This window comes from Globicephala melas, chromosome 14, assembly GCF_963455315.2.
Source record: "Globicephala melas chromosome 14, mGloMel1.2, whole genome shotgun sequence".
NCBI lineage: Eukaryota > Metazoa > Chordata > Mammalia > Artiodactyla > Delphinidae > Globicephala > Globicephala melas.
In genome coordinates this window covers 1,097,260-1,116,280 of record NC_083327.1, presented here as the reverse complement: position 1 = coordinate 1,116,280, position 19,021 = coordinate 1,097,260, and the positions used below count along the sequence as shown (strand labels likewise).

The 19,021-nt window shown below is 37.4% G+C and overlaps 1 protein-coding gene across 1 annotated transcript in view; it reads left to right on the top strand.

The window, feature by feature from the left end:
* EYS (eyes shut homolog) overlaps window positions 1-19,021 on the top strand; it is a 1,661,361-nt gene that overhangs the window by 1,496,313 nt on the left and 146,027 nt on the right. The window contains exon 34 of the mRNA XM_060283543.1: window positions 16,429-16,601. Within this exon, the coding sequence (XP_060139526.1) occupies window positions 16,429-16,601 (173 nt within the window). The remainder of the gene's footprint in view (window positions 1-16,428; window positions 16,602-19,021) is intronic.

The following is a 19,021-nucleotide window of genomic DNA, read 5'->3' as shown; positions in this document are numbered from 1 at the left end:
TCAGAATAGATAAATCCCAACATTATTGTTAAGGTCATTCAGACAGGATGGAGAGTCATAGAATGATTAGGACAGGTTAACCAGCTATGTCCTAAAGTTATTGCTTTTATTCATAGGGGCTTTCGTTTCTGGTTCCAACTCTGATGCTAACAAGCTGTGAAGACTTCATAGTTCTCAGTTCCTTCATCTCTAAGATAAAACACGTATTAAATAAATGTTTATGTCTCCAAAATCCAAACTACTGATTCAATGATTATGCCTCCATTTTCTCTTATATCGTTCAATAATGAATATGATAATACAATTCATATTATAATGACTTGGTACAATTTTAATTGATTTGATTAACAACTGAAGCAAAATGAAATCATTGACATTGTGGGCAAAGATGTTATCTAAATTTTGAATAGGATATATCTTTAAATATTTATGCTCAACACCTCTGTTCTTTTTTCAAAAGCCAAAAAAATAGTTTTTAATCTCCTTTTAGTTAGTTAAGGTCCTCTCAGATTGGACTGCATAATAGTCTGGATATATTCTGATTATACCCAAGAATCAGCATAAATAAAAATGTATTAACATTTCCTTAGAACAAGGTAGTGCATTTACATATTTCAAGCTTATGTTAATATCTAATTTGTTCTTACACCTGCAGTTGCTGTCTCACTCATAGGCCCTTGTTTCATCAATTTGCTGCTGGGTCAACTGTTTGTATTTTATTGCAATAAATGAGCCAGACAGTGTCCTGACCTACCTGCCCTCCAATGTCTGAATTTGAATGAAAATAAAACAATTAAGTGCTTAATTATATTCCATTACCAAAAGTAAGAAAACAACCTTAAAAGTTGCCTCACTTTCTGCACTCAGATTTAATTTTCCCAAGTACACTTTCCTTCCATGGTAATATTCAACATTTTGAAACTCTCACTCTTGCACTTTTGAAAAATGTCAACCCTCAATTTTATAACATGTTGAGGGCACTTTCAACCTTTCATTATTTATACTCATCTCCCAAAAATGTGTGATAGGCACAGTTAAGGTAGCAGTCAGAATAAAAGGTCAGTATATAGATTGAAGTGTTATAAGCCATCAATAAAGATAAAATGGACTCAAAAAATCATAGCAGAAACTAACTTCTTTAACACCTCATCATCTTCTTATCACCTTATTACCAAATTCCTAAGGAATTTATCATTTTCAAAATGCATTATGTTGCAGTTTCCATGACAGTACTTATTTCTGGAATCTTCTAAATAGTTAACACATTAGCCTAAAGGAATACCATTTTTTTTTCAGTGCAACCATATATATGTATCTTTTCTCTTTTTGCTTTGTCTATACAGACTATGGCATTTCCCATTGTGACTTGATTTCATATTATCTAACATACAAACTGGAGAATAGGTCTTGTTTTGTAGACAAGATATCTTAAAATACAAACTTAAAATATGTCAAGTTTTAATCCTGTAAAATGTACTCAAAAGAAAAGTCAATGTGCTTTGAAATCAAACAGACATAAGATAATCCTTGTATGACCCATGCAAGTAGATAAAGAGCTGTTTTCTTTTATTCAATAAAAAAATGTATAGATTATTTAGTCCCTTAAATCAAGGCATGACAAGAAACATGGAGCATCTTTTCCTTTTTTACCTAGAAACTAGGGATCTAGGATGCCAACTTTTAAGTTTCTTTCTAGGTCTTGAAACCATGCCATATAAAAGGTGTTTTGTTTGAAAACAGCTCACTTTGCAAAGACTGTCAGTCATCATTTATTGATGGACAATTATTTGATATAACTGTAGACCATTCACATTGGAAGAAGAATATTCCACCCAAAGTGTACAACCATAACCAATGCTTCCAATTTTTAAAAAGTTGGACAGACTCATTCAAAATATTCTCTTTTTACTCCCAAAGTGGTTTCGGTTTGTACAGTAGAAATATTGTGAAAATGTGGAAATCAGGTCACCAGAGATGTGTATCATAATCATCTAGTAACTTGTTAATACACATGCCCAGTTCCCACACCCACAAGTTGTGCTTCCAAAGCCTTCATGGTGGAGTCGATGGATCTTTATTTTTGACAAGCTCCCATAGCAAAACTAATTTTATAAACTGCTAATCTAAACTAAGATACAGTCATGTCTTATGTGTCTTTCTATTCTCAAGGCTACTCTGTGCCTGACACATGTCAAGACTTCATAAATATTTCTTGAATGTCTGAATGGATAAGTGAATGGCATCAATGTATCAATGAAATAGGAATAGGTCATAGATATCACGGAGAAGGTGGCATTGAAGTAGTCCTTAAAGTATGAGAGGAATGTTCAGTTCTCCACCCAAAAAGAATGAAGTACTGAGTGTGGATTTTCATGGAACAGCTCTAGGAAAACGGGCAGATATTTTTGGATTGGAGAACATCCATCCTCTCAATCCACACCACAAAATATCAGCCTACTCAGCCAGCAATTGAGGTCGACCCTAGTGATACTGAATTACACTGAGGCTTTCAGTGCCTCATGGTATATGCACATCACCACTGTACCACAAAAAAGCTTAATTGTCATTTATAAAACATATGATTTGTGATTAAGATATTGGAGGATATTAGATTTCCATTTTGACACTACGCTTAAATTGGTGTTAATTTAGCTATGTAATTTAGCATGAGACACACATAGAAAGAACAGGAAAATACAAATTTAGTAAAAATAGAAGTGGTCCACATAACCAATAGAGCATTTCCTCATAGGACCGATGCTAAGGACTTTAAGATATATCATTTTCATAACCGCTGACAAAGTAATTTAAATTAATATGCATTCTCCACTATCAAAAGTCCTATTTTTTTTTTAAATATCCTCATGGAAGAAAGACTCATTCTCTCCGGGAATTTATGTGGTATAGATTGATCTTTTGCTATGTTAATAAAGTGAATTTGATCATTTAAATGTAAAAATGTACCCAAAGTATTCTTTGATTACTAAGATTTCAAAAATCAGAATTTGATGGACTATCTGAAAATAAATTGACATGAAAGTAGCCTTTATATTCTTAATAATGCAGAAGTCGTTTATATTTTTGTTCACCAAGAACCAAACCAAGTCAAAACATTTTAAAATCTATATTTAAAGATAAGTTGCATACAGTAAAGCACATGCATCTCAAGTTTGCCCTCAATGAATCTTCACATATGTATACACACAAGTATTCACAACCCAGATCAACCCAGATCTTTTCATTTACTTGATACAAGTTTTACATATCTCTCCTAAGCAATAGAAACACTTAGGAGATTGTTTCAGGTATGTGTTCTTAAAAGAAAAATATTACATTCTATATTTTATTTCCCCTTGAAAATGCATAGAATTTTATTTTTAAATTCCTCAACACACATTCATTGGGTAATCATTACATGTCAGCCATTGTTCCAAGCTCTGAGAACACAACTTCGTAGTGTAGTAAGGATTCTGCTCTCCTGGAGCTTACATTCTAGGCAGTAGACTGTAAATAATCAACTAAATTAATAAGAAAATAAATAGGAATATTTCAAAAGTGATCAGCTGTAATAAACATATTAAGAGTAATGTAATGAACAGAAATGAGCAGTGCGCGGGCAACATTAGATTAAAGACTCCTCTCAGAGGATAACATTCCAGCTGAAATTTGATAATGAGAAGGCCCACGTAAAGCTATACAAAGGAGGAAGAAAGTTCCAGGCAGAGCACAAAGAGCCTAACTGGAGAGCAAACAGAGAATGTTTGCAAAGTCAGGACCACAGTTTGGGTTCCCCCCAAAACAGAGGTTGTATCACAGGCTTGGGTACAAGCAACTTACCAGAAGTGATGGCAAGGAGCCAGCGAAGGACAGGGGGCCAGGAGACAGAGCAGGGCAAGGTCAAGGGAAGGGGAAGTTATTGCATCGCTGCTCTAGGTGACAGGGGCTCAATTCTGCTGGAGCCTCCTGAGAAGCCCACAGAAGCTCTCCAAGAAGTGGGCAACTGAAGGGTGAAAGGAAGAAGCATTTTTCCACTCCTTCCAACCACCACTGGTTGAAGATTGTCCCAGAGGCGTTAATGCTGCTTTTTCAGGCTGCCTCTGCCCAGGGCAAGAAGGAGCCTGTGTGAACTTCTGAGCCCAAGGCAAAAATGATTTGCACTCTTGTGGTGAGAAATTGGCAGAGTGCAGTGAGCCTGGGCTCCCAGGGAGCTGCCTAGAATAGCTGCTCCAGTCAGTGGAGCCGAGGGGACTTGACATGGCACATCCAGGCCTTTTAAAGTAAGAGGACAATGAATCAGAGGGAAGAGGGGCCAGATCATGTCCAGACATGTGGGCTCTGGTTAAGAAAAAAAAAAAAAGGTTGAATTTTGTTCCACATATAAGAGGAAGCCATTGCTTTAAAAGTTGGGGAGGGTTGTGACTGATTACTAGGTGAAGGATTCCATTGAAGAAAGAAACATGAATACTATGTTATGATGTATAGCAGGAATTTTTTACAGAGTATCACCTTGCTCAAATGAGGGGGAAAAACATCACACTAATTATGTTTAAGTTAAATGTTGGGTATATTTGGGTATAAAATCAGAGACATCCTTGTAGGATCTAGCCTCTTCTTGGTTCTTCAAACCCCCTCCCCTATTCTGAACTCTAGGCAAAAATGGCTGCTTTTGAGTCCTGGGATATGTTAGGCTGCTGCTCATATCTTGGCCTTCATATATGTTGTTCACTGTTTGAAACACACCCCACTCTTCACCTAGGCCAATTCCTTATTTTTTATATTTCCATTTAATTATTAATTTTATTGAAAATTCCCCTCTGATCACTCATCTAAAAAAAGCCTCCTGCTGTCCTTTCCTGAAGCATCTGCAATCATCTTTCTTAGCACTTAATATAATTTGTAATTTTATACTTAATTTCTTAATGCCTGTCTCCCCATTCAGAATGTAAATTCAATACAAAATGGGGCAAGATCTATTTTATTCACTGCAGTGCCTAGCAATGTTTGGCATAGAGAGGTCATATTTGTTGAGTGAGTGAATAAATGAATGATTCAAAATGAAAGCAAACTAGCTCTGGCTGAGGTACAGCAGGCTGGGTAAAAGACCTGTCCTTTTGCCCTTCAAGGAGGCTTATGGACTGTCTTCAAGGAACTTCAGTGCAAAACCAAACACAATGTGACAACCTTGCTTTTGGCAGATGGGATATCTCTGAAAAATATTTGTATGAAGCTATTTATTGGAGACTTGAGTGACACCTTTTGTAAAAAAACAAAGCATCCCTTAAATAGTCCTGTTTTATACATTACAATGCACCTTCATACCTAGAGGTTTCATGAAGGAATTGGGATAGTCACTAACAATACTTTTTGAGAACAAATGACTCCTGAACAATTTACAGATTAGCTAGTTCTTTTCACTTTTTTTAAAAAACAGATAACTTGGTTTTAGATATCAGAGGTTGAAAGTAGCTGCAGGATTTTTCGATTGAAAGTTCTAATGTGTCTCTTCTTTCTAGTGTGAAAGGCTAATCAGTTTCAGGAACATGCTGACATAGGATTAAGATAAATTGTGCCTTGTCTTTTAAAATCCTGTAGAATAATCAACCTCTCTAAGTCCCAAGGAGAACAATAGCTTCCTACATGTGATTAAACTAGCAAACAAGTCTTTGTCCTTTGACCTGCTTTTTTGGCTTCTATTTTACTTTGTTTAGACTTAAAACAACTAAGGTAAATGAAGATTTTCTAACCCATTTTACACTTTCCTATAAATAAAACCTATGCCAAAAATATAACTCTATTATATGAGTAATAGAAATAACTTCGTGCTGAATACTTTGCATATATGTGCCATGGAGGGGCAGAGGGAGGAATTAACTTTAAATGAAATGAATTCTGAATTGAATTCAAGATTTATACATTCTGAGAAAAAAAGTATTAAAATATGTGTCTATTCAAATCTATTTTAAGTTGCATAGAAAAATGTCATTCATTTTGAACTGATGGGAGAATTTACACCAACTAAATAACTCATATATGTTAGTCACCAGGAAATCCAACTTTTTTACCAGGAAATATTTCAAACAAATGAAACAAAACTTCAAATAAATTGTACTAAAAAAATAAAAAGAAAAGTAGCCTCTAGCTTTCAGAGATCTGCTCCGTGCCATAACCTGTCTCAGAAGAAGATTTTCTGAACCCAATAGGTAATCCCTTTCCAAACCAGTTCTATTTCTGTGCTATAGTGAGCCTAGCGGTTTGGGATTTGTCAAGTGAAGCAATTTAGGAATTGCTTCCTGCAGATGGAGATGCATTTTATGGTGAATCATTGTTTTAAAAATAATAAACTCCTGGGAAAGGGGTTTAAAATGATCCCCCCAAATAGCAAAGTGTTATGGAGCCAATCTGATGGAATAATTGAGGGGGAGAAACTAATTGAAACTATTGAAACAGTAAGAAAGTTGACTGTTCTTTTTTTTATCCATTTAATGTAAAAGAAAATTGTTACATCTAATATAGTGTGCAAAAAAAGTGTTAACTAGGCATCAATACCTTTTAAAACTACCCTTTACCATCCGTAAGGTCACTGAACTGAGAAGCTCGCCTCTAGCTGAAGCACCTTTTGATGAAGACTGGCCATTGTACAGCGTTTTCAAAGAAATAGTCCATTTAACGTGTCAACCAGTTCCAAGAAGAGATAGTCTTTTCCAGGACAAAGAACTTGAAAACTTAAACTTTTAATTGAAAAAGCCTGAAGCCACTTTCAACCTCTTGTATTTAAAACTCAAATTATCCCTTTCAGGATTAAAGGAAAAAAGAAAAAGGAAAAGAAGCACACATATATCAAAGGTAGCAAAGCAGTGATTTATTGTCAGTAGTTCTTTCTTCAGGAAAGCTGTTTTCAGTTCTCTGACCTTTTTATCTCAGTTTTATCAACTTAATACAAAATAATACTCTATAATCATGCCCTAAATATATGTAAATTTGTACCCTAATAGAATGAGTTTCCAGATAGTACTGCAGTTAAAATAAAACCACAGCCTTTCTACTTCAGACTTAGTTTAAGGTGGGAACACTTTATGTTTAATCATACATTCAGTATAATAAGCTAAGGGGAAATATTATGACCCCAAACAAAAGACAACCGTGCCCACACTTTGTTAGGGTCTGTCTCTGTTTACTCCTGCTGTCCTCTTAGTACTCCTCCCAGATGGTTCATTTGATAATGAATTATCATCATCTTCACCATTGTCTGCAGAACAGTTGTGTGAAAAGGAGCTGCAATGCTTTCTATCTAGTCAGTTCTCTCCTACGGGCATAGTTTTCACCTTCACAACTATCCCCAATAAGCTCACCAAATTGCTCTTGGGAACAACAGCTTTTTCAAGTATGTTAACTGTATCTATCCAAGAGAAAAGTATGTGTTCATTTAAGCTTAAAAAGAACTTTCCCATACCATGTTCCCACACACACGAGTGTCTTTTCATGCAGTGATAACAAAAGTAAAATGGACAAATACTTTAGTGGAACTTTTCTCATTTCACTGACATGGTAAGTAGCTGATCCAGCACTTTAAATTCTTTAGATGTTTGAGTCAAAGTTTATTTTCCTTCAGCTGCCTCTCCCTCAACACCAACTAGCATTGTAATCCATAGGTTCTCTTAATTTTAATGAAAATCATATTATTTTTACATTCATACAGTTTATTTTGATCCTACATCGCATATTCACTAGGATATCCATGGATGCTTCAAATAATATACATGTAAAAGTGAGTTCATTATATATTCCCTCTATATTCCAAATCTGTATACTTCAATTCCAAGAATGGCATCAAAATCTATGCCATTGCCCAAACCAGAAACCAATCATCAGGTTAGCTAAATATTTTTCCTCTAAGCATGTATCAAACCATTTCTCTCCATGCCCACTTCCATTGGGTTTATCTACACTTCTGCTTGGATTTCTTTAATAACCTACACACCTGGCTAATCTGTGTATAACTTGAGGTCTGGCAGGAGACAGAAGCCACATAGTAACTTAGGAAAGTTGAATATGAAGAATTTTTAGCAAATAACAGAGTATTAACTCCTAAAATGTAAACAGTGTATTAAAGAGTTTAGGTATAGTGAATGTAGGGAGCGCTCCCTTCTTCCAGGTCTGAGGAAGAATACTCAGGGAAGGAACAAATTTGGAGCACACACATACACACACACACACAAACACACACACTGACAGGTATTGAGACCACCTTACAGAGAGTGTGGCCACTGGATGTAGAAAAGTTCACAAAGGTGCCACAGGCCTGAAATGGGAGAGGAAGCTACCCACTGGGTGCTAAAGAGGCTCCCAGGAAACTGGGCAGGGGCACTGCTGACTCATCCTCTGGGGTATGAGGACCTCCCTGAGAAGGCACCCACAGGGCTGCTGCTGAGTCACCAAGGTGCTGCCCACAACAACAAAGGGCCAGCAGAACTCACTGGAAAACCATACTTGGAAGCACAGCTGAAATTTGCTGGGAGTGAGCACCACTGGGTGCCCCCAGCAGCAGTAAGAGGAAGAAAGCACGTCAGAACTAGGAAAGAAACCCCCCTTCCCTCAGTGTCCCCCCAGTACATTTTCCACACTGTAGCCCTGAAACCTAGCAGGATTGCGGGCCTTCCCAGGAACAGACTCCCACCTCTTTTTTGTAGAAAAGCTTTAGCCTCCTAGGCCTTCCCTGAGTTCCAAAGAGCAAGTTTAATCAGAGAAGTGAGAAAACGCAGAAACAAAGGAAAATTTTCAAACAAGACAAATTAATAATAGTTTTGTCATAAAACAAAGTCCAGAACTTTTAGTTCCTCTTCAAGGGCTATAGATAATATCCTGAACCATGTCCTTGAGCTGTTTTGCAGATACTAAAACCCCTGCCAGGTGGAAGAAGTTAACTACCTGCTGACCACCAGCACGTTGACCCCAGACTGGTTGGAACCAAAAGGCTGATGATTGAGATTCCCGACACATCATTCTGTTCCCTCCTACCAACCAATCAGAAGGATGTATACAAATGGATCACACACCCTGCTATCCTCTCCCTCACCTGGCCTTTAAAAACCCTCCCCTGAAAGCCATCAGGGAGTTTGGGTCTTTTGAGCATGAGCTGCCCATTCTCCTTGCTTGGCACCAGGCTGGGTGCCCTGCAACAAATGCTGCATTTTCCTTCACCGCAACCCAGTGTCAGTAGATGGGCTTTCACATTTGAGACAGTAACAGCCCTAGAATAAAAATTCTAAAACATAATATGATTAATTCCCTGCCCAAAATCCTTCAACTGGGTAAAAGGAGAGAAGAGTGGAAAAGTAAGTGCAGGAGGTGATGTAGAAAGTCAAGCACTGATGTTGATGAATGAAATTTTAACTATTGAGTCAGAAATGAAGTTATCCCACGTGAGTATGGGTCACAGGGCTTAGAGACTGGGAAAGATCTGAACAACCGTTTTGTGGAAGGAGGAAAGAAGTCAGATGAACAGAGAACGTGATCTGGACTAACTTAAACGTGCAGGCTATGCTACAGTGAGGGAGCTGCCCAAGACAAAGACTTGAACTGGGCTTGGGACTGAGGAACCGACCTCTTGTACAGAGTCAGTACTGAATGGCAAACTTGATATTGTTCCTCATAACTGTGTGCCCAACTTTGTATATGACCTTCAAAATTATAAGCTAAATATACCATGTGGTTCAAGGGATAGACACTAAACATCTTGCCAGTCAATAATATATGGTCTGTATCATTCAGGACACTGACTCTGCATAAGATCTGGGACAGTTCTTGATGTCACCCTCTTGCTCTAGTGGCAGAGATGCAAACTGTACTATAAGAGCAAGCCTGAATAAGTATAAGAGTATAAAAGGCAAGAACTCCTCTAAATTTCTTGCTTTTTTCCCCAACCCAATATTAGAACATAAAGATTTGAGGAAAAAGAGGACCTGAAATAAGCAACAAATTGCAAAAAAAAAAAAAAAAATTACATTTCTTGTTGCAGATTCAACAATGTAGCAATGCTCATAAAAATGTTTCAGTGTTCATAAATGTGTGTCTTTTAGAGTTGTTATTTACTATTCCTTATGTTTGTGAGGAATAAATTCTCCCCTACAGCAATTTTGTAAATAGTCCTTAACATTAGAAAAGAACAACCATCAACATTGCAGGCCATGCTTCCACCTTCCGACAACAGTTGAACTAACTATGGAAATAGCTGAGTAGAAACTGTATGTGTGTGAACGTGACTGAGGTCAGGGGAGCACGTGAAACAACAATTTGTTGGTTTAAACATTTTAAGAGAATTTTTTGTTTCTTTTTAGTAGGAGTTAAAATAGCATTTTGAAAGCTTATACCAACTCTCCTAGCCTTAAATAGCCTCCAAATAGGCACATTATCTTTACAGGAAATTATCTGAGAACTCCAGAGCTTCATAAGCATTGCATTTACTGATAACATTATATTAAATCCTGCCCAAAATGCCCTCATGGTGCACGGGACTGGAAACTGGCTAATTTTGCAATGAACATAGAGTAAGAAAACTATTCTGAAATCATTTCTTGGACACAAAGTCTAATCTCAAGACCCTAAGATACTTTTTTTAATTGGGGGATGTATGAAATGATGCATTCTAATGCACAATTTTATTTTCTCACCCATCAATATCCTTCTGTCCCAGCCCATTTCTCTTTATTGTTTTTTTCCCCACTTCTTTGCATACTTTTTTTTTATATTTGGTAACAGCTTTATTAAGATATAATTCACATATAATTTGCCCATTTAAAGTGGACAATTCAATAATATTTAGTATATTCATAGTTGTATAACTACCACCACAATCAATTTCAGAACATGAAAATCACCCAACAAAGAAAACCTGTACTGTTAAGCTATTACCTCCTAATCCCTCCACCTCAAACCCAGCCCTAGACAATCGCTAATCTATTGTTTCTATAGATTCCCCTATTCTGCAAATTTCATATAAATTGTTTTCTGTCAGTTGATGGACATTTGGTTGTTTTTGTCTTTTGGTTATCATGAGTATGCAATGAACATTCATTATGAGTTTTTGTGTGGACATATGCTTTCATTTTTATTGGCTTTTTGCCTAGGAGTCAAATTGTTGGGTCAAATCAGACCACTTCTCTTTGTATCAGATTCCATTCTATAGCTTTTATGCCATCATTAACTGATTCAGGCTCAATTAATCGTATGTTTCACCTATGCCCCCTCTTTTCCCTAAAATATAATGAATAGCTGATCAGTGTCACATACTGTGCTAGGCACATTTTCATGCATATCTCATTTAATTTATTTAGCTTATGGCCGCTTTTACTATGTTAGCTGTCTGTTTGGGGTTTGATATTTTCTGAGTCTCCTCCCTTGGAAGCAAGGCTTTATCTCCATTTCATAAGGACAAGTGGGTCCAAAGCAAAAGAAATGGAAAAGATGTCTCTTGCTGGGAAGGAATTTCTGATCATTTTTCTTTATCAATGAAGACCTTTTGTAAAAGGTCTTGAACCATGGTTTTAAGAGAGAGGAGGAGGGATAGAGGGAGAAAAAGAGAGAGATTATAACATAAATTCAAATTTTCTTCACAAAATACCCATGAGATAGAATCGGTAGCTCCTAGAACAGGAAGAAACAAAAATATTTTATATGTTTTGTGAATTATTCCTGTTTTAGGTATGTTTTATATTTTCTTCACATGTGAGTCTGTGACTTTTATTATTGCTCTTATCATTTTCCATCTTCTTTGTTTCTGCCTTTAGTAAATTCTTTCCATATAAAGTAAAAAGCTCCTGAAACAGAAAGACATTTTCTCCAGCCTCTCTGTTCATGGGTAGATTATACAGGCGATGTTTCTCCTAGTTCACTTTCCAGACCACCTTAAGATAATTTTCGTTTTGATTTTTTTCTATTATTTTCAGGTTTGGCTACTTTTAAAAAGCAAAAGTTAAAAATGAAAAATGTCCAGTATGATGGCATGCCTTGTTGCAAGAAATAGCATCCTTTTAGGCAGCTTTGTCTTAGAGACAGACAAAACAACTATGTGTGGTGCTGGGACAGCAAGTCTCCACACACAGCTGAAAACTTCTTTGAAAGGAGTTCAAAAATGTGAAGGAATTCTAGGGGTGGGGGGATTGCTCTGTGGTTGTAGTTTGGGAAATTCCTGAAAGCAGAATGGCAGTCCCTCTTGAACCACAGCTATTCAGGATCCCTTTTGCATTCTTCCCTAAGCCTGTGATGTGTGCTATAAATAGAAGAGCCTATGAAGAGAGATGGGCTCTTTTTGCAAACAGTCATTTTATTTTTTAGAAGTGTCTAGAGACATTATTCATAAGGATTCATTCCTGCACATTTTCCTGCTGAGAATCTCCCTCTCTTGACACTGTGGGTGGTCAGCTTTGAAATCCACTAATGATCTGTGAGATACAGAGAGTGCAGAAAGAGTTATTTATTTTTTAAGTTAATACATGAGGAGTCCTTTTAGTTCTAGAAGGTTTTCAGGCATCTGGCTGTGCTATGTAAATAAGGAGCATCCTTTTCAAGCCAGCGTCTTTGACTTTGTTAGTCAGCTAAATTTTCTAAAGATAATTTTTAATAAACATAGAAACTTAATGACAATCATTTGGTATGCTGACTGTATTGTGACTTGTAATCAAATACAATGTAGCAGTTATAGTGCAAAATATACAGATGTTTGCATACACTTAGATGGGTGGGTTTTTTTAAGGTTTAAAATGAGTGAATATTTTTCTGCTTCATGTTGTTGTCAAGTGTAAAATATATGTGCAATAGACCCTATATGGCACTAGTAAAATAAAAACCCTCTAATCTTTGTACTTTGATGGGTAAATATCATGTTTTCAGATGTATGTTAGTCAAAAGTCAAAATGTTACCCCAAAAAAGAAAGAAAGTTATAATGCCCTGGCATCCTGCTAAGAACACAATAGTAACTAGTGCCCGTCAAGCTTTTACTCTGGAGAGAAAATTAGTCTCTGGAGAGCTGGTTTAAGCTCAAATAGACTATGCAAGAGGATCACCTCATAAATTTCTTAACTGCAGAATCTCGACCTCACCCCAGATCTCCTAAATCAGAATCTCAGAGAGCAAGGGGAGCTCAGGAATGCACATTTTAAGATCTCCACGGGAGATTCACTGGTAACATTATGTAGTTCAGACCAACTTTTAGAAGCCACCGACATCTGAATCCATGCATTACAGAACTAAGACTTTAAAATCCTTGCTACTGCCTAAATTCTCTTGTCACATACACATGCTATGTCTTACAGAGACTAGTTCATGCACTTATGTTGTCTCCCCAACAAGAGCAGAAGCAACGCTCATTTATCCCATGGTACATGGCTGTCAGTGACAGAGGATACTGGTTGACAGCAGTTGGCAATAAATACGGTATTCTGGAGTACAGGTGAAACCTTCCTCAACATCTAAGTTCTCTCCCACAACTACTTTCCATTGAGAAAATTGTCCTGACCTCCTTAGAGGAAGATTTGCAAAACAGTTTTCTAGATGGTTTGCATATTCCATGTGGATAATTCTCCCATAACTAATTAAACAGCGCCCAATAAATTCACAGCAACGTTACAACATCTGGAGTAAACTGGGTGAGGGAGGGTGACATTGTTTTAATCGTTATCCAAAAATCGACTGTTACATAGGGTCCTTCAACCTCAGGTCACTCACTTTCCTGGTCGACACTGCCATTTGCTTCAGGGTATAGAGAGGCACTGAAGTGAGTTACATGACAGCAAAAACAGCTGACTTGCTGGCTTCTGAAGAAGTTGGGATTTAGGAATGAGATCTTTGGCAAGGTCTAAATAGGAGTAACCTTTAGATTCTGGTGTGACACAGCTGGTAGCAAAGATTTATTTTATTAAAACTATTGGTGAAGTATCTGGCTCTCCAGGAAATCCTCTGAGATTTGAAGGTACACTTTGAAGTGAAGTGTATACAGGTACCATCATCTGGCAAAATCTCAATTTGTTAAAGCTGACTCTTTCTAATAACATACTAATGAAATACCAAGATGGGTCAGAGGGCTTTGGACCCTTGCCCTCGTTTAGCCAGAGAAGGCATTTTCCCCTTTCATAGAGTGTTTTCTAGAGAATTTTTAGTTCACTCTCTGCTCTAGCTGTCTACTGATGTACAATGCAGACCATTGTTGTCTTCCCATGAATTTATACAAGCAAATTCTCCCAACAGCTGATGAAAACAAAAAGGAAATGAGACTTGATTTATCAATGGAACATGATTAAAATTAGTGTTTTCCTTGGTTTAACATAAAAGCATCTTGAGTTAAGTCTATATGATTGATTATATGAAATCAATCAATATTTAGATTTGTTTGACTTTCATATATGTGGTGTTCTCCTTTACTACGGAAAGATAAATTTGATCTAGAATGCAGCTTTCAAGAGTGTTATACTCCTACACTTTGTCCTAGAAAACATATGCTTAATGCTGAGCTTTTAACTCCAAGTTAGGTGGGTGGGGGCAAAGTTACATTAGATTTATCCATAGCCCCAAACAACATTAAGCTCCTAATTAACCTTTAAGTCCCACCAGAAGGCATCTCTGTACCTGCCAGCTGGTCTGGCTATTCTTTCACCACTATTTTCAGGCAAGAAGGCACAATGTTGGCTCAAGAGTCCTCAAAACTTTGTTTTGCTGCCCCAAAACAGAAGAGTTTGTCTAGGGTGGTGACATTGATTTTTAATTTTTTTCCCAACTCTAGAAACCTATGATATTTTCTACTATTTGTAAACTGCTAAGCAAGTTGCCCTGAAAGTTATAAAATGAGTAAATTACTGATCACTTACAGGATCACCTTATGTGTTGGCAAAATCTGAAGGTCTCAAAGCCTCACCCCACCAAAGTCAGCTTTACCAGCTGCCTGATACATACCTTCCCCATAGTGCTTCTCCCCATTCACGTTGATAAATAATATAAAGTGTAGACATTTTAGGAAAGGGAAACCTCACCAGATTTCCAAGTTGGGTATTCATTAGTATGAAAGAATATGATACTTTCTTGTGAGCAAATTTATTTTGGACTAAGGGGATTAAAAGATGTAAGGAAGCTATCGAGAGACCAGAAAGATGAGAAGGACAAGAGAACAAGTCCATAGTGTGGGTAAAATCTACAACCAGATTGGGAGGAGGCTGAGTCATGAAGACAAAATATGTTAGCTTCCTAATTTTCAGGGTGGTCCTGGCACCTGCACTTAAGAGTTAACAGTCATGTTTAGAAGATAAGATGAAAGCAGGAAAGATAAAAACCTAGATCCATACATGGCAAGGTACGTGGTGGACCGAGGTAACAAGGAAAAAGGGAAAAAAATGGAAGGAAAGGACATCAATATTAAATGGACTTCATTTTACTACAAGTGACAAAACCGCAACTCATAATTGGCTTAAAAACTAAAAGGGGGTTAAGATACCTAGCTTATATAACTGTTGTGTAATGGTTGGATCTAATACCCAAATAATATCATCAATAATCTATCTGTCTCCCCCCGTCTCTAATATTTTCGTTGCTACATGTTAGTTATTTATCCTCAGCCCTCTGGATAGGCAGATGCCACCAGTGCTTTGGCCCTGGGGTCCATCCTGCACTAATCACTGTGATTGACACCAAGAGGTGGTCTGCCCTCCCAATCAGGGGGCTGAGATTCTTGAGGGCTGGGGGTCTGGAAGTGAAAACTAAAACTACTGTTACTTTAAAAGGGGAATAGATGCAGGGAAGGCAGAAACCACAGATTTAAGTCTCTGTCCCCTCTGGAAACTGTTTCCCCAGCAGGTGAGAGGAGTATTTTTCCTGAGCTTTTCTTTCACAGGTGACTCTGGGCCAGGGGCCACCAAGCCAAAGTCTAAGCTGGAGAGCTGTGTAGTCATTACAACTCCCCACTGTGCTTTTCTTTCCTAATTACCAGAAGGGTGGCTTTTGGAGGACTTGTCTTCTGTGGAGAAGGTTAGCCCCAGCTTGAAATTCTCCTCTGAGCTTGGAGCCTAAAATGGATTTTTCTAGTAGACATTTGAAGCACTTTATTGAGGCAACACCACACCTATTTAATGAAGCCCTGAAAAGGCACCTTAGGTGAAATAAAAGATGAGTTAAATAAAAAATAAAAATAGACTGCTTAAAATAGAACGCATGGCTTTGGACAATCTAAAAAGCCATTAACCTTCTTTCAATGTAAAGTACACAGCTACAAATACTCATAAGTTTAAAATCACAGAAAGAGAAAGAGAGAAGAAAAAACTCCACTTACTAGACAAGACACAATTGTTAATTTTATTTGTGTGTGTATGTGGGGGTGTGCGTGTGTGTGTGTGTGTAAAAGATCATTTTTTGTATTCTGATTGGTTTTATAATTGCTTTTCCCTTCTCAGTGATAGCGAAACTTGGTTTTGTGACTGTCCAAGGCTGTACTCGGGCAAGCAGTGCCAGTTTGCAACTTGTGAAAGCAACCCATGTAGAAATGGTGCCACCTGTGTTCCTAAATCCGGGACAGACATTGTCTGCCTCTGTCCGTATGGAAGGTCTGGTCTCCTCTGCACTGAAGGTAAGAGCTTTTCATTATTGGGCATGAGCACAGGTAGAAGGGGGTGAAGAGGAGAGAAAGTCACTCAGAGAAATCAAGGACAGTACCTGACTGAACAAATCCGTCAAATCCTTTCCTTGGTTCTTTTCAAGTCAGTCAAGACAAGACCCATTAATAAGATGGATCACTGAGCAGGTATTTCTCATACCCACTGAGTAATTATAAAGGAGGTAATAAGTTTTCCCTGAGGTTAGACTACGGAAAATCTGTATTATAAAATCTCCACAGCATTCTAATACTTAAAGAGTAGCAAGGAAAATCAGAAAAATACATAAAATCAAATTATTTTACAACATTTTGTCAAACTGAGGATATAATATTAACAAATCTATGTATTGTAGACGAGGTGTTTTTATTTAAAGATAACAAAACCCATGACACGGTTATTATATCCCAAGAAACTAAATCAGAAATACAAGCCATGTTCCCCTCTTTAGGAAAATCCAGTATGTAGAAACCCTTTATTACAAAAATGTACAAGAAGCTACAATATAAGATAAGAAGCAAATTTCCTAAGAATATAACTTTTGCTTTGATATACAGAAATAAATTCTGTAAATATTTTCAGAAAGAATTAAAAGTATTTGGTATTAATATTGAATCAACTCAGGATGACTTATTTCATCTTAATTTTCACCATAAAGATAAAAAAAATGTTTACCCCTTTGACACTAGTGATATTCGTTGCCAAATTTTAGACTAAGGCTCCCAAAGTGAGCACAGACCCTACATCCTGGGAAACACACACAATGACACTAACACATCCAGACTGTGCTGACTCATCAAAAAGCTGGGGCCGCACACCTGTTGGTACAGGCGTGAAAATTGAAACTAGAATAAAGACGAATCCGTGACCAAAAAGTATTGATGGTTTTGATACGTACGTCTTTAAAGGGAACTAAGGAAACAGACTTGATGCATAGCTGAGAGAGGGGCCCCGCTGTGCGCATGGCAGGACCACGTTAGACGCAAGCTTTATCTTTGCAATAAGCATCATAGACAGACGGAACAGAAGTCTTGCCCTTCCCTATAAAAACCTCATGCTTCTTAGACATAATCATTCCAGTTAGTTAAAAGCTATTGGAAAATATAATTGATGGCAATAAATTTGATTACTAAAGGATAAATCATCAATTTCGCTTCCTGCTTAAAAATGACTGACCATATGAAATAAGAAATGAAGATTTACAAGAATATCTTCATGTATTTACAAAAAAATTCTTATTTATTCCCCTCTCTTAGTCTCATTAGGGTTCCAAAGATGCAAAGATTTATGAATGATTGAGACAGAAAAGATCACACCAAGTTTATTAGGCTCTTTGCTTCAGTGTCAGTAAGAAGAAATTCCTGCATGCTCCCATCCAGAGGAATGTCTCAAAATAATTAGCCTATCCATTAATGTTTCTACAAATGTGCCAGATCCATTTGAGAATTCTGCCCTTATAGAGCTTACCTTCTGACTGAGAAGATAAAAAGAAAATAGAAATGGCTCGAGACACAATATAAATGTTATGAAGAGAATTATGAGGGAAACGAGGATGAAGAGAGTGGCTGGGGAGGGTTGCCAATCTCACCACAAGAATGACTCCAGGAGAGGGGAGGTCAGTGCTGAGGTCTAAAGAATAAGGAGGAAAAACAAGTCTCCAGGCAGAAGGTTCAGAAAATGGAAAAGCCTAAAGAGAGAGCATGAGCCTTTTGAAGAATAAGAGGCGCTTCCACAGCTGACGCACAAGAAGCAAGGCTTAGACTCTGTTTCTGGAGTACTTAGGAAGCCATGGCCGGCGGGTTTCAAACAGGCACATGGTTTATATGTATTTGCTTAAACCATTTTGATTTTAGAGATTGATTTTAGAAGGCTTCTGTCTCTGATCCTGACAAAAGATAATTTTGTCTAAGACAAGGGTGATGGCAGTAGAGAATGAAATAAGTGAACTTGAGATCGGTTCTGGGGACAGAACTGGAAACTTAATGGAAAGGTAAGTGTGAGAAGGGCTGAATCAAGAACAATGGCTGGATTTCTGTTTGTTGGTTCGTTTGAACTGCAGGTAGATGGTGGCACCCAAATCATTGCTTGGACCATTCAGGTACCAACCTGACCTCCAGGGGGTTGTCCAGAACATGCTGAACATACGTTTACTCATTAGAGAGAAGCATAGAGCAAACCAATTGAGCATGGTTCTTGCCCAGTTACAACCACACATGAGAACAGGCATAGAAAAAACTGAGACTCTCTTTCTTATCTTGGCCTTTTTGTTAATACCAGAGGATTAAAAACTCAGCTTGTTTTATCAGCAATTGTGTTTGCTACATATCACTTTTCTTTCAAATTATAGCCATGTCTGCCATGCTAATGTATTCCTTAGGGGATAATAGAAAATATA